This window comes from Glycine max, chromosome 8, assembly GCF_000004515.6.
Source record: "Glycine max cultivar Williams 82 chromosome 8, Glycine_max_v4.0, whole genome shotgun sequence".
Classification (NCBI taxonomy): Eukaryota; Viridiplantae; Streptophyta; class Magnoliopsida; order Fabales; family Fabaceae; genus Glycine; species Glycine max.
In genome coordinates, this window is record NC_038244.2 from 14,430,602 (window position 1) to 14,451,793 (window position 21,192).

The 21,192-nt window shown below is 32.2% G+C and overlaps 3 protein-coding genes across 4 annotated transcripts; 1 reads left to right on the forward strand and 2 right to left on the reverse strand.

The window, feature by feature from the left end:
• The first annotated feature begins 3,083 nt into the window (after nt 1-3,083).
• Nucleotides 3,084-5,247, forward strand: LOC100527143 (heavy-metal-associated domain-containing protein). Of its 2 annotated transcripts, none has more exons than NM_001362436.1 (5): nt 3,084-3,397; nt 3,485-3,538; nt 3,925-4,078; nt 4,852-4,931; nt 5,038-5,247. In NM_001362436.1, the coding sequence occupies exons 1-4, from the start codon at nt 3,173-3,175 to the stop codon at nt 4,875-4,877; spliced, it is 459 nt and encodes a 152-aa protein (NP_001349365.1). In that variant the 5' UTR covers nt 3,084-3,172; the 3' UTR covers nt 4,878-4,931; nt 5,038-5,247. The 2 variants fall into 2 exon arrangements, with proteins under 2 accessions (NP_001349365.1, NP_001235530.1); NM_001248601.3 differs by having other exon boundaries at nt 4,858-4,931.
• A 3,898-nt stretch (nt 5,248-9,145) lies between these two features.
• LOC100788190 (potassium transporter 7) lies at nt 9,146-15,061 on the reverse strand. Its single transcript, XM_003531500.5, has 10 exons — nt 14,562-15,061; nt 13,798-14,026; nt 13,468-13,716; nt 13,212-13,262; nt 12,615-12,875; nt 12,185-12,237; nt 11,958-12,072; nt 11,618-11,872; nt 10,450-10,972; nt 9,146-10,162 (listed from the first exon to the last, which is right to left on the reverse strand). Exons 1-10 carry the CDS (start codon nt 14,817-14,819, stop codon nt 9,628-9,630), a joined length of 2,529 nt encoding a protein of 842 aa, XP_003531548.1. The 5' UTR covers nt 14,820-15,061; the 3' UTR covers nt 9,146-9,627.
• Nucleotides 15,062-16,855: 1,794 nt separating this feature from the next.
• Nucleotides 16,856-21,192, reverse strand: LOC100788722 (CD2 antigen cytoplasmic tail-binding protein 2). The gene is made up of 10 exons (XM_003531501.4): nt 21,034-21,192; nt 20,249-20,609; nt 19,833-19,958; nt 19,596-19,751; nt 18,784-18,910; nt 18,571-18,612; nt 18,000-18,137; nt 17,863-17,905; nt 17,657-17,734; nt 16,856-17,198 (listed from the first exon to the last, which is right to left on the reverse strand). Exons 1-10 carry the CDS (start codon nt 21,111-21,113, stop codon nt 17,132-17,134), a joined length of 1,218 nt encoding a protein of 405 aa, XP_003531549.1. The 5' UTR covers nt 21,114-21,192; the 3' UTR covers nt 16,856-17,131.

Below are 21,192 nucleotides of genomic sequence, written 5' to 3' on the forward strand. Positions count from 1 at the left end.
AATGACTAAATACACTCAAAAGAAATTAAATTGTAATAATATGTTACTAATATAATTAATAATTTGAATGCTTATACGATATTTTTATTTTAGATTGAAATAAAAGTATTGTATTAGCATGAGAAAACATAAACAAATTCAATATAGAAATATAAACAACTTTAAAAAGAAAAAAAAATCATGGATGGTTTAATTTAATAATTTAATGAACTATGTGAGCTAAAAATTAATATGTTTTGTATTTAATAATTAACTTATATATAAAAAAAATAATTGTATGATTTGAGTTTGATCGGATTGAAAAAAAATAGAACTCATTATCCAACTCATATATGATTGGATCTTAATCAGGTTGGGTTGGATTCAACCTAAACACGTAGAAGACCCAACCTAATATAATTGGGTTATGTTGGGCCACCAAGTTGACTTGAACTTGTGAACACCTCATATATACATATATATATATATAAGTTTGAGTTAGCTCGAATTTTGCAGGACTCAAATATTATATTTGAACAGAAGTCACCGAGTTTGTAATTTTTAAATCCAAACTAAACTGATAGTTCAAACCAATCGAATATTTTGTCTTTGATTTTTTTTTTCGGATTTATCTTGTCATTAGTTTGGATTGGACTTATAGTCATGACCCATACAACTGACACAAGATCTAAAATATATGTCTATGACCAAAATAATCTAACCGTATTAATTGTTTGGCTGAAGGTCTACAAGACACAAATAATTTAACATCAACAAATTTATAACTTTTTTTCTTTGGTTTAGTTTGGATTTATTGAATCATTGGTTTGGATTGGATCCATAGTCACTCCTAAGATCCATACAACTAACACAAGACCTAAAAGTATATCTATGTCCAAAATAATCTAACCCTATTAATTGTTTGGCCCAAGATTTACAAGAACTAAATAATTTAGCATCAACAAATTTATATTATTTTTTAAAAAAAATGATAGTGGAATTTTAAGTTATTTTGTCTAAATATATGTTAAGTAACAATGGAGTATCTTTATTTATTTTTAAAGGTTAGATGACTTATTTGATCATTTATTTTATTTATTTGGTTTAGTTTGATTTTTTTATCTCTTAGAAAGTTTAATTTGGTCATATATATTTTTGAAAATGACCAAAATGATTATTCCGTCAGTGGAAACTTAACATCATTAATGAAATTAAGATATTAGCGATTTTTAGTCGTCATTATTATACCATTTACAAATTTGAAAAACACAACCATCTTCCCACATTCAAGATTGTTCTCCTCTCATCTATGCCTTTCAACAACTTTCTCACACTATAAATCATAAACGAAGATCTCAAAAACCTAGGTCAAAGTAATAATCCTTCTTAATGTTGGCCTCCAAGTCAACCCAAGCTCAAACGCATGACTTCATCGAATTGAAATTGTCGAATGTGCCTCTTTCAACAAATGATTCGTGCTTTCCCTTCTTCCTCTTATTCTTCTCTCTTTCTTCCATCTCTCATTCGATTTGAAAGATTCTAGAATCTCATTCTAAGAAGGGAGGAGATTCTCTTGAGTGCGATTTTCCTCTTTCTTATTGTCGTTTGGTGGCGACAACTATGTCGTTTTATGGTTGAGTTGGGAATTGACGACGTCATTTATGATGGAGATGCTAGTGGTGAAGCTGGTGGTGCTGAGCCATTGAGAGGTGATGGTAGTTTGGAGAGAGGAAGAGCCTTTACGATTACTGTTGTGTCACGAAGGAGGTTTGCAACAACAAACTCGAATGCAAGATCATGTGCTTGAGGTACTCCTTGCAAATGTCGAGGAGTGCGAGGATGTCGTGCTGCATAGGGAGTTGGCCCTTGTTGACAATGGAGGTAGGAGCAGAGAATGAGGTAAAAAATTAGATTGAACCCTGATTGAGAAATTAAGGAGTTGTTTTGAGTTAACTTTCCATCATTTTGAGACCATTCATTCTTGTTTTTGGAACTATACATTCTTGTTTTGGATTGTGAGTATGGTTGGTATTCTTGATTTGAAGATTTTTCTTGTACGTTGTTGAGTTGGAGATGAATGGCGAAAGATGAAGGAGGAGGAAGGAAAAAGAAGAATAAGAATAAGATGAATGGAAGAAAAAAACTTATATTTTCTGGTGGTTTTTAACTGTTATTATCTTATTTTCAATAATGGTGTTAAGTTTACATTGACAAAGGATCATTTTGTTTTTTTTTTTAACATAGAAGACCAAATTGAAAAAAATAAGATGTATGACCAAATAGGTCATTTGGCTTTTTTATAATCACAATATTATCTTTTATATGAAATTATTCATTTAAAACATCATATTATGTATTAATAATATAAAGTAATTTTACATTATCATCCAATCATAATCCATAATATATGATAAATTTGTTGTCTTTTATAATATTTTAAAATTTATAATAACAATAATTTATTATTAGATAATAATATAAAATTACTTTAGACGGTCAATTCATGAGCATTAAACTCTTTAAACATTATGTTAGGATTATTTTTTTCAATTAAAATTTGTGTTTGTTACAACAATTAAAATGTTTTATAAATAAGTCTCGAAATATTATTTTTTATCCGCATAAGACCTAAAATTATAATATTACTTTCATCGAGTCACATACAATTACTATTTGATGAGGAAAGAAAAAAAAATGAAAGACTTGACAAATATTTTTACTAACAAAATTTAACAACTAACATGTTTATAAGAAAAAATATAATTACTTAAATAAATTAAAAACTAAGAGTGAGTTTTAATAATGAATTTTCCAGCGTGCATTTTTATTATACGTATTAAAAATTTATTATTCATTTGAATTATTTTGATAAACGATAAATTTTTAAACTAGTAATAACTATTGTAGCTTTTTATTCAGTTTGTTCAACCTTATTTATTAAAAAAATGCTTATTTTAATTAAATATTTTTTTTTAAAATTTTAATATATTTCATTTAAATTATTTTTGCTTAAAAAAATAACTTTCTATTTATTTTAATAAGTAAATTCTATTTACTTATTAAAAAAAACACTTATTTTAAACTGACTTTTATTTCTATATTTTACGGATGTATCATAGACGATAACAAAAGAGTTGAGTAATTGGTCTTCCCTGGTTGAGGTTGTGAGAGGTGCTTCGTGTCCGTGCTAATAATGTCTTCTTCTCTTTCAATTCCGATTCCATTTCCGATCGCAATGGATTCTGCGTCGTCTTTGACGGTGACACAGATAGCGCTTTTCAAACCTCTGAAGCAGAAGCATCATTTCGTCAGAGGCAGAGTCAGTGTTATTAGACCACTTCATCGCCGCCTCAACTCCGTTTCGCCTCCGCGGTGCTCTTCCGCCGGTGACGACGCCGTCATTACTCTCCATGTTGGGGTTTGTTTCACCTCTTCTATTTCCATTTTTCTGGAACGGAATCAAATCAAATTATAGAAATTAAAATTCACTTCTCACTCTTTCTAGGGAATGATGTGCGAGGGATGTACAAATAGCGTCAAAAAAATTCTAGAAAGCCGAGTAAGTAATAGATATAGTTACAGTTTTATTTATCTAGTTTCAATTTCAATCCATTACAGTTTCTTATGCTATACTCCCTCCTTATGCTATACTCCTTCGCGTATAAAAGAAATATTTCACACTTATTAAGGAATTTGTTATCTTTATTAAAAGTAAAAGTATGTGAGTCTCATTTAAAAAATAAACATTTTTACTAAAGTCTTTTAACTTATTAGATGAATGATATTTTGATTTTTGAAAATAGTCTCATTAAATAAGACATGAGTAGTTGAGATTAATTTATATTTGAAAAAAAAAAATACTTTTGTTGCTTATATTCGAGAGGGAGTATCTTTGAATATAACCTAAGTTTATGTTTGATGATTAATGGAGTGGACTGTGGACAGCCGCAAGTGTTATCTGCTCATGTAAATTTGACATCCGAGACAGCAACCGTTTCCCTTGTGCCTGAACAAAAAACTGCACCAGATGGTCTAAAGCAATTGGGGGAGGAACTTGCACAGCATTTAACTACATGTGGTTTTACTTCTACCCTTCGAGGTATGGTATTTTTTTTTTTTTTTTTTGTGGTTGTCCAATGTTGCAAATGTCACTGTATTTGGTTTTTATGAAGTTTTATGCAATATAGAGAGAAGTGCCAAATGGGTGTTTTTGTAAAAATAGGATATCCATATATCTGTTTTTCTCCTCAACAAAACAAATGAAGGATGTTGGAAAAGGTGCGTGAATATTGAGGGGATTTTGTAGTCATTTGATTCCTTTTCATGTGCAATGTTTGCATTATTTTCTCCTCAATCTGCCACTTAATAATCTCCTTTATTGATACTTGGAACATTAATAAATGAGAATTTGAAAATCCTTCTATGTTTTGTGGCTGGTCTAATTTTCATAAAATTGCGTGCTTCATTGGTTTTTCTTCGTTTCAATATTTTACTCCTCAGACCATCCCATTTTAACAGAACTGATAGTAAGGATTCATTATAACGTCGTTGCAATATCCGTTACCTCTTAATATTACTAATTAAAATGTTAGAGAACAGTTTGAGACTTTGAGTTTCTATATATCTGTCTTAAAACTCAACTTTTCATCACTAGTAGAATTGCTAACTAAATGCTATGTTGTTGCTCATAGTTATACCTTTGAACTGCTAGATACATGCACTTAAAATACATAAACATGAAATGTACCAAAAGAAAAGAACTTAAATATGATGATGGACATTTTCTTCCCTTAGTATGCTTGTTGTTCACTTAGCAATCATTATGCATTTTCGATACTATTATTTGATTTACATGACCCTTGGTGGGTTAAGTGACAGATCAAGAAGATAGCAGCTGAAGGAGTTCTTATTACATCATATAAAGGCAAAAGAGTGGTTATCTGGAGTCCATGGTATGTCCTTTAACGGATTAAACTGTTATAAAATCTTATATACTCGTATATAAGATAGGTTTTAAAACAATTATTGATGTTATAAGTTATCCCTTCTCGTCAATAGGTGAGTTTCTGCAGCCCCTTAGGCCTTAATGGTGAATATTGGAGAGCCATGTCTGTGCGTGCCTGGTGGCCCTGCATGTTGTAGAATTTGCCCATAAACTAATGTAATACTATTAGCGATCTCTATTCATAAGAGAGCACTGTTTTTGTCAAGAATTTCGCGGACTCAATTCATGCGGAGTTTTGTTGGGATTTATGTCTATGATGCGTATGACATTTTGTGGGTGATTTCCATTTTTCATGACAAATGATTTCTTCTAGATGTCGATAATAAACGAGTCAATATGAAGATGTTCACAGCATACTTGAGAATTAAAATCAAAGTATCAATGCCCTGGATGAATGATACATTCTTTGGCTAACTTAAAGTGAGAATGATGATTTGAATAGAGCATTGCTATCCTTAAACAAAACTTGTATAACAAATTGATACTTTTTAAAATTTGAGTCAATTTATAATAACTATAATTATATTAAGGACTAAGGTCAGTTTATTAATACTAACAACTAATGTGATTATAATATTGAAGGTTGTTGTATATTATTTTATAAATGTGTTGTTAAACAGAGATACTCGATTATTTTGTTGTAAAATTAATATTTAGTTTTTTTTCAAATTTTTATGTAACCAAAATATTAAAAAATAAATAAAACTGGCAGTGGAAGCAAGTGAAAAATGGTTATTAAAAAAAACAAGAAATTAATATGATTTCTATGAATCAAAAACAGTAGAGTAATATTGTGAATTAATCTAATGCCTAATAAGAGCATTGTTTTTCTTTTAAAAAAAAGTAGAAAATTTTCACAGAAAAATCTTTGAATGACTTTTATGTCCTTTATAATTTGGTTGAGAGAAATGAAGATAGAGAGATAAAAAAATGTAGATAATGATGCATTTTCTTTCATTTGATTGTAAAGAAAGTAGGAGAGGAAAAAGAGAGAGAAGTTTACTTCTAGAGATATTTTTTCATTCTATTTTTCTAACTATTTAAATTTCAATTTTTTTCACCCATTTCTGTTTCCACTATTTCAATGCAAGTCTACATAAAGTTGTGATCACTTCTGCAGTGCTTTCTCAAAAAGGTGTAAAAATACTAAAATAGTTTATAATTAGCTTCGTAAACCCTGAGTCCTTCCTTGGCCTTATACCTTTTTTTTTTTTTTTGACAAATCCTTGGCCTTATGCCTGTTGACAAAAATAAAACAAAAAGACGTTTTTATTAAGAGGGTAAAATACATTACTATTTCACTAAATTATCCCCTTAATGAGGTGCTAAGTAGTCAATTCCTCTAAATTATTTCGCTTAAAAAAAGTAGTCAATTGCAAGTTTGCGACGGCACGTTAATATATATATATATATACACTGTAACAAAAAAAACGTAAAAAACCTCATTTTTTTTTTCACATAAAAAGGACCTCTTTTTCCTAATCCAATGCAATTTCCACACAACATAATTCTTTTGGTACAGCTTGAGATCTTCGAATCGGTTCTGTTTAATATTTTTTTGACACATCACGTGCCTTCACCAACAGTATGACCTAGACACACGGTGATTCACGTGTCATAACCACTTTAAGTACATTCACACAAACCCAACTTTGGTAGGGTTATTAACCTTTTTCTTATGGTCATGTAACACAACATCTAAACCTAGCTACAAACTGCAAACCTTTCACTTCGCCGCCGCACCAAATAGAAACAATTCCTATCTCTCAATGTAGCCATAAACTTCTTCAACAGACGTATCCTTCATCCTTTTGTCCCATTTTAATTTCTTCTTCGTCCATTCATCTATCATCGTACACTCCACTTTTTTTTTTTTTACCTAATTTCTGTTGGTTACCATCTTTCAATCTCCTGTCCAAGCTTGTCATGCGGTCTCCTCCACCTGTATCCTTCACCCAACAAACAGGTGCACAGTTTAGCTGTAAATTGTTGAAGATCTCATCTTATGAGGATCATTGAATAGATTGTCTGTGTTTCTTTTTCCATTGTCGTCGTCGGCCATGTGCATCAATCTCTTCCCAAAGTGGATCATGCTGATGAATCTTTCAACAACCATGATTTCCTTGATTAATTATATAATAAAGTCTCTGTCTTAATGGTGACATGACTTTATTTTATTTTATATTTTTTATATTATATTTATCTTAATTAGAAAAAAAATTTGTAAAAAAAATATTTATAAGAATGATGAATGTATATTCAAAAATTTATTTTTATGATTTTTTTATGATTGAAGTATATGTTTTTGTGAAAATTTTATTTTCATAATTAAAATTATGTGCTTTTATTATTGTACAAACATGGTATCATAATGTATACAAGAATTTCTCTTATACCTGTCTATAAAATTTGTATGTATAGATCAATGCAATGCATGTCAAGAATTTATTTTCATGATTTTTTATGATTGAAGTATGTGTTTTATACAAATTTTATTAGATTTTAATTATATGGATTCAGGCGTGTGAAAAATATTATATTTGGGATGTGGATCAAATTAATGTTTTTTTAAAAAATAAAAAACAGATATAAAAAAAGCAAAAATGCTAATTAGTATTCTAAGATCACTAATTAGGGAATAAAAAAATGAATTGATTATTTTTGGAATTAATTAGACTTAATTGTATATTTTATTTTAATTTTTGGTGAATTTTATCTTAATATTTTTTAATTGATACATTTTTTTCAACTTTTAATAAATTTGTAAATTTTACCCCGATTTTTTTCATTAATAAGTATAAAAGTTGGGATAAAATTTGCAAAAAATGAAAAATTGAATGTAAAATTTGTCAAAAAAGTAATATATTTGAGATAAAAGTATAATTATGTTAGGAAAAAAATAATAGAAAGTAAAACTTGTAAATTTCTTATAAATTAGAGGTGAAGTACACTAGATTAATTTGTTGGGTTAAATTTTTTTTAAAATTAAAAAATTGAGAGTAAAAAACAATGAAGCCGATTAATTAATATGTTCAGGTATAGGTATTGTTAATTGATAGAAGGTATTGTTAATTTTTTAAACATATATAAATTTAATAAGAAAATAGACAATTATTAAGAGGCCAAGCTCTCTAATTAGCCCACCGTAAACTCCATTATAAACAATCCTACTTTATAACAGATGGCTTTTCTTTTTAGATAAGCTTATTATTGATGGCTTTTATCTCACCATAAATTTAAAATTGCGCTATTTTTACTCACAGATTATTGAGGGCCTTTCCCTCAATATTATTGTTGAGGTCAAAATTATCAATGAAAAAGTCCATTGTCAATTGTATAAAAAAATTAATACTTTCACCCACTTATTACTGGTTAATTGTAGAGCATTTAGCGCACTAACCCGACCCGGTCGTACAATAGTAAAAAATAAAAAATATTAATATTATTAATAATAATATAATAAAATTTAAAAAATAAAAATCTTAACTCTTTTTATGCAACAAATTTACATACTCAAATGTAATTATATTGGACATTTTAAAGAAAATCATTTTAAAAAATCTGTTATAAAAATTTTAATTTTTAAATTTCATAACTCAATTAAGCTAACTCAATCCAATCGATCGAATTAGATTAGGTTGAGTTTGGCAATAAAATTATTAGAACCCGACTTAATGTAATTTGATATTTTTTAATTAGACTGAGTCTGACAGCAAAATTATTATAACCTGATTTAATTCAATCTGAGATTTTTTAATTTGGTTGAATTTGATAGTAAAATCACTATACTTCGATTGTTTTCGTGTGACTTTCAACATTCATGATGAGATCATCTTTGTTTCATGGTGGCTTCGAACATTTCATCCTTAAAGATTCGTAAATTTGTATAGTACTCTACACGCGTTCTCTTGAGGCAAAAGCGTTTGTTATTTTTCATATTACATCTCTTAGCAGGTCCGATGGTTAATTCGAAAACTTCGATGCATTTGAATTCTGATTCCTTTTTTTAACTATAATATGTGAATCAGAGAAAGGACACAATTCACGAATCGGTGAAAGCTTCAGACCTACCAGTTAGTGTTTTTATCCCAACTCGTGAATTTAGTGCTATATTAAAGACCAAAAAGGGTAACATACATATACATAATGAAAATTTTCAAATAAAAAAAAAGATATGATCTCATTTGTGTTTCAATCAAGAAAATGCCTAGTCAGAGTTGGGAAGGTAAACAACAAATAAAGGTGATAGAATAAGAAAACTAAGGGCAATGGCATGCCACTGTACAATACTCGATGTCCATGGTTCTTGCGTTTAAGTTGAATTTGACACATTCGCAAATGTGCATTGTATGCATAGGGAGGGATGTTAGTTTTTAACATTTTCTCTTTGTTATCAGCCTTTTTCTAATCCCATATATGCAGATGGTGAATCCACAACGACAACAAACATCAGGACTACTTCCGGATTCTCGCGCTGGAAGGACAATAAACAATTTGGAGATCCAAAATGGCTAGAAAGGATCGAACATTTCAGATTGAGCAATCCAAAATAAGACCTTTCCAGGGACCCTTCATTGCTATCAAACTGTAGCTTTCAAGAGAATTGCCACTCGTTTTATTTGGGCTGCAAAATTGATTGATTTTCAAACCATGTATGTCATGCTAACTTGCATCAAATGTGAGTGTGGTACACTTAAAGTTGTGATCCCCCTTCTGCAGTTCTTTCTCAAAAAGGCATAAAAATAGTTTATAACTAACTTCTTGATAAACCACGACTCCTTCCTTGCTCTTATATCCCCATGACCAAGAAGATACACAACACCAGATTCTTTAGCCTTATGAATAAAAGATAACTCACTCTCAAGGCTCTGCTCAGCATCAAACACCAGGGGATCAGTGGATACCGGGCTTATCACGTCTAATGTGCTTTCTTCTAAAACGGGGTTGCTTGTATCCTTAAAACCAGCAAGAAGAGGAACACCAAGTGAGTAAACGCTCCCATTGGGAGCTATGAGAACCCTAGAATTAGGGTACTCATCCTCTGAACCAGTATCACCATCCCCATCACTCTCCAGTGACCTCTCCTGAGCCTCACGACGTATAAACTTCTCTAGGCTCTCAATCAGCAGCTGCTCAAAAGTCTGGTGATTTTCTTTCCGAACATCTTTGTAACCATACCTGTTGATATAAAAATTCAGACAAAAAGACATTTTTATTAAGAGGATAAAATACATATTCACTAAATTATCCCTTAATGAGATGCTCAGTTTCACATGAACCTATTGCACTAGCACATTTTTATTAAGAGGATACAATACATCATTCACTAAAGTAATATATAGGACCTCATTTTCACAATCCATTCAACTTTTCCTTAGACCACTTAGAACGAATGTAAAGGTTTGAATCACCACTGATCTAATACTACACACATAGCAGGTGTGAAGAAACACATGTGAGAATACCTGGCAATACAACGAAATATATGGTAGCTTTTGGGGCAGACTCGCCGAAAAAGGAACCTTTCACTTTGTGGCACCATAGGAACAGGAACATACTTGATACTCACAAATATAATCATGGAGTGTATTGCAGGAAGTGTGGTCAGAAAATGGCCAAAAATTGCCGGTATTCCTTTGACCAACTCATTATAAAGCAAACCAATCCCAGGAGCCCGGATTGTCCCTAGATTACAACCTAATTCTTGCATCAAATCCGTCGACAGCCTTTGCTTGACTTCAGTTTCGTACTTGAGATTGCTTCCATAATTCCATACATACATTATAAGAAACATTATTATAGCAAAGACCAATATAATCCAACTTCCATCAGTCACACTCCACAGGACAGATGAAAAAAAAGTTAATTCCAATCCCAAGAAGACTACCACAAAACTCAGCACAATGATGATGTGTATCTGCCATATAAGAAGCATGACAAGGGTTGCTAAAATAGTGGTCATCATCATCACCCCAAGCTCAGCAATGCCTGAAAGGGGATAAGGAACAAGCCGAATATGAATACATTATCATAAGTGCCTAAAAGCTAAAGAAAGGTAAACTATCCACCTGTCTACATCCCCCTATCTAGCTTGCCAAATCAAGTTATTATCAATCAGGATCAATTCAATTTTTATAAACTTGAATAAGTTTCCTCAATGTGACATTGTGAGCCACAGCCATTCGTAATAAAATGACAATCACCACTTCTTACAAGTCTTGATGATGGAAACATATATACACAAAATGTTATCATTCAAAGTTTACAGCCAGCATATAAAAAGCAGTGCAATGATGGGGTTTTAGGTCTCAGTGTGCATGGATTCTTCTAACTTCTATGCAAATTGGGTCCTCTTATACAAGGCTCCAGTTGTATTATTATTTCTCAACTATAACTGAGGACATGCAAAGGAAATATTAAGATTACAAATAAAAAGGAAATACTAGGAGAGCAGTTTAATGCCTTTCCAAATAATTACAGTAATACAAGCTACTGATGCAAACTGTTTTATTGTGATAGTATATAATAAAAATGTGATATTAACATTATCACCAAGTTTCAATTTGACTATCTTACGTAAACATGGCTGATAAGTTTTATGCAGGAATAAAAATAAATTGATATGTTCATTACCATAGGCATTTCCAATCTCGTCAATGCTAGATATAGTGCAGACAAGCACCAGGGAAAGAGCCAAGAGGAACCAGTTTATCACAGGGATATAGATCTGGCCCATAAATTTCCGAGAAGTATGAATGATTTTAAGACGAGGGAAACAACCAAGTGCAGTTGATTGCTTTATACATGAAAATGTTGCTGTTGTCATAGCCCGACTCGCAATAAGTGCCGCAATGTTAGCAATAAGGAAAGTTGGCCAGAATGCACCACCTGCAGACAGAGAATATCATTACTTGAAGATCCTGTAAATTGCAAAAACCAGCACACTGTAAAGAGTGATAATATTGACACTCACTTGGAACAGAAGAAAAAAAGGCTTGACCAGCATCAGCATGGTTTTCCATAAGGTATGCAGCTTGACCCAAATAACCCAATAGTAGGCACGGCAAAACAAGAAAGACAAATGAAAGCTGCAAATTAGCATCATCAGTTTCACCAGCATATTTGTTCACGAGCACACAGGAAATAAAAGAAATGAAAGCATGACAGTCAAATAAATATGACAAACACAAAATCTACTACCTGAACTGAACGTACAGAAAAGTAGCAAAGATCTGCAAACATGGCCTCAGAACCTGCAATATGAAACAGTCAGTATTTATGTCAATTAATAGTTGAATAGGTTGTGCATATTCCATCAATAGTTACATTTGTATTGCAATTTTATCACATTAAAATATCAACTATCAAGTTATCGCGATTCGCAAGCTGATAAGGATTACAGTGACAGAATAGTTTATCAATAAACCTCAAAAATATTCTGACTATTTCTCCTCAGATAGCATCAAACACTAAATGAAAACCTGTACAATGATATTTATAATTGCTTGCAATGCATTGTTTTTAAAACAAATAAAAACAGACTAGTAGAACCAAATTTACATAAATGATAGGACAAAATGGATAGTATTATTGCATTCTCAGTATCAAGATCTTGCATGTATGTGTTTACCAGTTGCACTCAGAAGGCAACCACCTAGAGAATACCATGCTTTAGTTGAGTTCCTCTTGAAGAAATAGTAGATGTGAATCGGATTAAATGCCCTCAAGACACTACTGTCATATTTGACAAGATTATATATCCCGATGCCCGCAAGAGAACAAAACCATAAGAACAAAGCAGGTCCTACTGCAAGTCCCATTTTACTTGTTCCATACTTTTGTACACTGAACAAAATGATAAGGCAGGCAACTGAAATCATCACCACTTCATCTGCAGAGTCAAAAAGCGAAGAAAAGATTCAAGCAACCATACAAATGATCACAACATAAGGATATAAATCAGCTTAATAATATACCCACCTCACAACCCATCTAAAAAAACCCAGATTTTTTATTGAAAAAAGGCTTTTTATTCTCTCGAACCAAGTCAATAGATAGAAGCAGTGATATTACATTAAGCTTAGATGATTTATTTTAGCCAAAGAAGACAGAAAAAATAAAGGGTCTAAACTGAAATTCTTTGGATGTGTCCGTGGATATCTGACATTCAATCTAGGTATTAATAACTATTACAGATAATAGAGTTCATTAATAGGTTACATAATACCTTTCTTGATTGCATCTACCCCAACTTTTAAACCACCAACAGATGACAGTACTGCAGCAAAGCAACAATAGAAAGAAAATTATTGTAAAGAACTAAACAGAAGAAAGAGTTAATGAAAACAATAGCTGGTCATCAATACAAGCAACAACATATCATTATATCAATATGCAAATGGTATTAACATCATCCTGAACACAGTGACCAAAGCAAGTCTGAAGAAATTACAGGTATACATGAAGTAGCATCAGTATATAACCTGACATCGCTGGTGTAACAACACCATTAGCAATAACCATAGAAGTACCAGCAAGAACGAAAAATAGTAGAGTCTTCTTCAGAGTCAGAGAATTCTCAAGTCTTTCCTTGATTTTTAATGACCTTTCAAGCTCAGGGGATGGCACCTTCAGCCTAAAGCTTGATATACGGGCATCGGATGGTAACTGATTGGGGAGAAGACTCACCTTAGCATGACGACAGATCAAGGAGTACAAGGCAAAAGTACCACCTGCAGTGGTTTTAGAACAAGTATGATTTTGAGGACATAACTGCGAGAAGCTTTATTCAAGAACAATTTAATTTAATATACCTTCACCGTCATCATTGGCCCACAGAACCACCAGGACGTACTTCACTAAAGGAATCAAGATTAAAGTGTACAAGACAAGTGATAAAGCTCCAAGAATGTCTTCATTTCCATTAATAGGGGCCTTTCTAAACATAACACTGAACGTATATAATGGACTTGTTCCCACATCACCAAAGACAACACCAAGTGTCTGAAAAGCCAATACAATTTTCTTACCCACACTGATGTCCTGCGATGAAATATAATGAAGACAACAAGCAGATAATAGTATTAATACATTAGATGTTGATGTTCCACTACAGTAACAAGCTATATAATCTCATGATGACCAGTAAGACACTTTACGGGGTGGACAGCAGACACAAGACCACGAACAATTAGAAAATACATCAGTGATTTACAGACTAAAATTCATATAATCCAGAAACTCAACAAAAGTAACAACACTAAATTGTTGCAAAATAGCTTGAATTGTAAGATCATCATTAAGGTTGCAATGCTGCTTGGTTTAATTTTGACTGTCAACAGTAAACTTTCACTCTGTTTTGGCCGCCGCGAACGTAGACTGCAGGTTGAACCATGTTAAATTCCATACCTAATTTTCTTCACCTTATTTTCCATTTGTAGACCATGTCATAAAACTAAACTAACAATCACAATTCACAAGGCCCCACATATAGAAAAAACTTTTAGATTGATTTAAATATTCTTTCATCAGAAATTTCAACCTAACCGAATCTGAAAGAGAAAAAGGAAAGAGAGACCTCATAGTCAGTTCTATGAGCAGCACCGGGAACTTCAAGAGCCTCGACGTCGAAGGAATCGATGCGAGGACCAGTGCGAATGAGTCTCTGTTCCGCGTTATCATCTTCGTCCTCGGAATCCACCACGCCAGCGTGGCGTCTAAATCTCAAATCAGCGTCGAAGTTCTCCAAATCCGACGCGTCCTCGTCCTCGTCCTGGATAACCCACCGCGATTCGGTGGAGTCCATGGACGTTCCGCCATTGATCTCCTCGGCCATGTGTTACGCTCGCTAGATGCGGAAAATCGTGGTCTTTAGTTAGGCTTTCACATAGAGAAATCGCTGAATCTCAGGAATTGGCGTTTGCCATGGATTGGATTGGACAGTGCTTGCATTCCACAAGGTGGTGATCACGTTGGTTCACGCGACACCAACGCCAAACGGTATCTGTTTATCACATAAAAACTTTGGAAATAAGGTTCATTTTATTTTTTTTATTTCCTCTCGAACGAACCTACCTTAGCGTGCCTAACAGGGTGGTGCTTGAATTTCTCAAAACATGTTAATTAATGCATTTATTTTTTTAAAACTTATAAACAAATTATAAGTTTAGTTGAATCTATAATTATTAAAAAGTTTAATAAGATTTTTCAATTATTTAATAATATTTTAATTGAAAACCTTAATTATTAAATTTTTTACCTAATTACTCTAATGGTTTAAAAATATTATAATCGTATCATTTTGTTAATATTTATTAGTTTAATTAGGTCATTTAATTCTTTAACAATATTATTATCAAACTAAAGAAGTTGACGGATATAATATTTTTAAATAATCAAAGGATGTGATCGAATTTTTAATAATAATAAAATTTAAATGTTTTTAAATAATTATTAGAAAATTTGATTGAATTTTTTATTAAGTGAAAGATTATAATTAAGAAATTAATTCTATAATTAAATATTCATAGATGACAAAACAAAATTTTATTTCTTTTGTCTCTAATAATAATGTGATAAGATAATTTTAATTTTCTCGATCCTACGAAGCCAGCCATAATTCAGAGCATCTGGCGCAAAATTAGTTTCGTTGCTTCGGTCGCATTCTCTGTAACGCTTTAAGACGGCGCAATCCGAAAAATGTGGTGCTTTTTAATGTGAACATGGGACACAGTGGCATGGCTTTTATTTTGAACATTATCAAGCATTCTTTTTACACTTCTGTTTCAATAAATAAAAGAAGAAAAAATGGAATATAAATGAAAAGGAATAAAATAACATTTATCTATTCTAAATAATATTCCTTTTTTTTTTATAATTTTGAGGTATGAGATGAAATTATTTTTCATTCATAAAATAAAATATTCATACAATGGCATAAACATCCTTAAGGTTTATATCTAACCAATCAATATAAAGGTGATTTTCACTCAAGATAGCCTTGGATCTTCGTAAAGACAAGTGTATAAAACTAATAAAAGTAGAGAATATTGAATAATTGCAGTAAAAAATATTTTATAATTGTAGTGAAATTATTTTGGTACGATGACTATAATTGGTGGTTCATGCTAGTAATAATTGAAAGATTGAGAATTACGTTTATCTTTATTTATAAGCTATAATATAATGGTGGAATCATGAATAACATTTTTATTTTACATTGGGGGAATGCATATAGTTGCTTTAATGTGTTTTTGATCAATTTTATTTAATTCAAATTTATAATTTTTTCTAATTTATTACTTTAATCAATAAAATAATAAGTTTTGAAATAAAACTACCTATATTGGGTTGAAGGGGAACTTTTTATATGGGCTAAAAAGTTAAGTTGCCTATTATATTAGTGACCTATATGGCAAAAAAACTCTTTGGAGATCATCATCGGATCTTCTAAGCTATGGTGAAATACTGTTCATATATAGCCAGATGATTATCTTCTGATGGATATTGGCATGTTTTATAATGATCTGTTACTCATTCTTGAAGTTTTTTATTTTTTTAATTTTGTTTAGCATATATAATTTTTTTTGTCAGCTCATTAATAGTATTAGCTTGATGAGAGAAGCTGTGCCTATATCAAGAAGGTTCCTATTTTGACATTATTCTGTTTATTAGTAATGATAAATTCAAAAGAATCTTGTCTGTTAATAAAATTTAATTTAATTGACGCGACACGACTGAATGAAAATCCAACTTTGCGATTAAAGAAATTGACGGTTAACTACCACTACTTATTGCTGCAAATGTATGTAAAGTATGCATATTGCGAAAGGCTTTTGAAGTGTGAAATTGTGAGGATTAAGTAACGCAAAATTAGGTAAAAAAAGTTAGTTTAAGGTTGTAAACATTGTATAGCTCCTAACTTCAAGGGATCATTCTAAGTAATTTTTACACGCGAAAAATTTAAGCTACTATAAAATAGGAACCTTGAAGAGATAAAAGCATAACTATTTGCAGTAGCACCTAAGAAGAAAGTCCCTCATAACGTACAAAAAGATCAAGAGTGCTTCGGTCTGTACATGATGAGCCACTGATAGACAGTGATTGTGGCTATGCTAAATAGCCTATTCTCCCCCTTAAATCAGTCACTCAGCTCACATTGGATGCAACCTCGTGAACTTCTTCATATGTGCTAGTCTCCTCATTAAAGGAGTACCTGTGTTTAAACAGAAAGAAACATCCCCAGTGAGCTATGAACATGATTTGCAATAAGGCAAACAACGAACAGTGATTGTGAACTATATGGCTACTATTGCAAGGTCCATCCCACATGGCATCCCCCACAAATTGTAAGAAATTTATAGATAGACAAAAACCGACCCCCTCTTTCTTTTTAGGTTCTTTTTGTTCCTTGAATAATAGAAGTGTACCGATCACCAAGCATGTTTTTTTGCTCCAAGATCAAGATTAAGTACAAGTATCACGTCTCTTGATATAGTTGCCAACAAGAATTGTCTATTAGTCAAGAATAAAATTTAAACAAAAGAGCAAAGAAGCCATATCCAAAGCCATGTAGTTTGGGACACTTGCAAATAAATAGAGGCCAAAAGCAATCAAAATGAAAATTCACACCACACAAACTAAAATGAATCATGAATCATGAATGTGCTATACCATTGCCCCGATGCTGCTGAGTAATAGAGCCTTGTATTTGGATCATAATAATAGCCCAAATTGCTGCTGTAATAGTACCTGGACCATCAAATAAATTGATGTCAGATCAAGCTTATAACAACTTTTTTGACAAAAGAATTCATTAACTAATGTCACATATCTATCAGATTATTTCCAAAATGTTAGATGGAAGAGAAGAGTCATACCCAGAAGATTCATCATACACGTAATCGCTTTGAGATGCTCCACCTGGAAAGGGAAGTAGAACCATGTTAAGTAAAATTCTTATCAGTAACAAAAAAATCCATTTCAGAAGCCAATTTTAGAGAGGCAATGTATTTACCCTCAGGACCAGAATTTATGGCATCTGAAGAAGATTGACTAACTGCATTATTTTCATCCGTAGATGGCTTACTGGTATCATGCTCGTCATCATCAGCAAACATATCATAATTTGCCTGGGCTAACTTCTCATATCCTTCTGAAAAAGGGAGATTACAGAAGGCATAAGCATTGAGCAATTAGTAGTAGTACTATGAAACAGGTATCCTTCATTGCTTCTTATCATCATTGAAAGAAGAGCCAAGAAAAAATGGAGATTAAATATACTGCCCCAAAATCTAAAGCTTAATATGGATGTCCAAAAACTAGTTTTCTCAAACACCAAGAATTAACCAACACTATGTATGATATTGATAATTGGGCAGTAAGTTCTATGTCATATCACATCATGACCATCATAAAAACATAGTTGAACAGAAACATATTAGTAAAAAACAAATAATTAAATCCAACTAAGTTAGAAAATCAAACAGCATATAATGTAACTCTAATGACAAACCATGAACTAAAAGATGTGAACAAAACAATAAAATATAATATAAATAGAATAAAGCATTGTGTATAACACTGACCTGCTTCACGATCAAAAACCTCTTGCTTTTCATGATAAACATCTGGAAAAAAATGTAAAAGAACCAAAATTAAGCATCATGTAGAAATATGCAACTTTAAAAAAAATGAAGCAAAACAAGTTGCAATACATAAAGGGTCTCATCAGGCTATCTAAATGATTACGTGTTTGAACCATGCCTAATATCTACAAAGCCCAGTGAGAATAACTTAACTGTATTCACCATTCTCCATCAGCTTCATAGCATCCTCAGTTAGCTGGTCAAATACAATCTTAGTCTCAGCAGACATTTTTGCTTTTCTGTCACTGTTACCTTTTAACCTTCTCAAGGCTTGCAAGACCTATTGGAAGAATTATCTGTTAGTAAAGCCCAGCAAATGATCCTCAAACACCCCTTAACAAAGTAGATGATGCATTATATATAGATAAATTGCATCCTACTAAAGTATAATGACTTAGAATTACAAAGATATAAAGAGATCAAGTAATTGAACATGATATAAAATTAATAATGGCAGTTAGTTACATGCCAAATATAATTTTTTATAACAATAAATTTCATTTTTATTTTTACGAACACCATTATCCCTTTAGTTTAGTAAATTGAGAATCATCAGGTTTTTCTCTGCTAACAATGAGAGAGAGAGAGAGAGAGGGAGAGTACCAAATCAAGTTAAAGTAAAATAGCATAGGTAACTAAGGAGTTAGCGGCAAATTTTACTTCTCTTATTTTCTGCATTAACTTGTTCCAACTTAAAAATCACAACATCAAAATTACTTATTCTTTACACATAAAGAGTATAAACTTTTAACAACTATATATTATAAGGATATAAAGTTCCTCAGCAAGAAATGTCCCAACTGCTAAGCCATAAAGAAAATAAATGTTTGCCTCAATAAATAGATGATCTACTGCTTCTACTCTGGAGTGAGCTGGCAAATACATATATTGTATTTTACAATGATGCTTCAGTAGAACAAAGACATCAAAATCAGAAAATTAAGAATGACAAAATATAGGCTTACTGTTTCCCCAGGTTCAAGAACATTTGCAATGCGCCTCTTCATGATTCCAATATCTTTAGAGGAAAGGTCTGGGGGCCCCTCATCTTCGTCATCTGTTGCTACAGAGCTTAATGCAGCATATTTTGGATCAACTTCAACATTATCAAGCCATGCATCCTGTAAGGCTCCTTAATTTATTAATAGAACTTAAATGAAATAGTCACAAATAAAAAATGAAAAACAATATAAATCCCTCACCTTAATCTCGTTCTCTCTTATATATTCAACAAAATTTCCTGCAGCATCAAAATAACCTTCTTCCCTTTCTTTCTCTAGGTTGAAAGGCTCAATTTGAATCCCATCATCAACAAAATTCTCATTATCCTGCCACAAGATATCACCTATCACTGCCTGCCTATCCTTTATGTAGACCCAATAACAGATCACTGCGCCAATACCTTTACTATAAAAATTGCTGCCGATTTAGGAATGAATCACGCTACAAAAATACATTCGAACAACAGCCAACATACGACAAGATTTACCAGGCATACAATTGACGCTACTAGAATCCATAAAAAAAAAAAAAAAAGCATTCAACAGAAATGGTAAAGATTAATTCAGATAAAAAGTTCATCCGGGTCCATAAGTTAAGGAAAAACTTCAAAACAAACCTCATATGTCACTTCAGCAGCCGATAAATCGTTTGTGATACCTCCAGCACTCTCCCTAAGGAGTTCAGCAGTAATTTGATTTCTGAGTTTTGCCCGCTCTTTGGCAGCCGCAATTTTAGGATTCATCAAGTCAACTTCACCCTCCTCAACATTTGCTTTGTCCACCACTACTTCATCTCCTGGCTTCACTTTCTTTCCCTTTAGAAACCTTCTGAGTTTTTCCCGCTCTTTGGCAGCATTGGTAGCAGTTTTAGCATTCACCAAGTCAACTTCTTCACCCTCCTCAACATTTGCTTTGTCCACCACCACTTCATCTCCTGGCTTCACTTTCTTTCCCTTTGGAAACCTAACCCTTTTTGCTCTGTATGAATTTATAAATTCAATGCAAGCATATCAAAATTTAGTTCCACAAACTCATCAGAACAATAATCTCAAAAAGCTAAAACGAGCAAAAGGGGACACACACAAACGCAACATATTACCGCTAGTGGGATGAATTAATAAAAAAACACAAAACATATTACAAAGCATTCAGTATTCATACACAAGCATAATGAATTTAAAGTAAACTAGCTTCGAAGAAGGCCAAATTTTGGGGCCAGAAATTTGAACTTGATAGGCGTTGGAGGTGATCCACAAGATAATAATCCCCGAATAAAAATAACACAGAAGCAAATATGCAATAACCTAAGTCTGAAAATCAATTCTAGCGATTACCGGAATTTTCTCAATAAGAATGAATGAAATTAGGGCTTGTGAGCGGGAAGAAGGGGAAAAGAAATTACGGTGGCTTTTTGGAGAATTCGTCGTCGTCTTCTTCCATAAAGGGGCGTTTAGCGCTACTGCGAGATGATTCTGCCGCCATTGAAGAAGAAGAAGCAGTTTAACGCTTTGAGCTTCTTCACAGAGACATAGAACAAAAGAGATTTCCCCCTTCTCTTTCA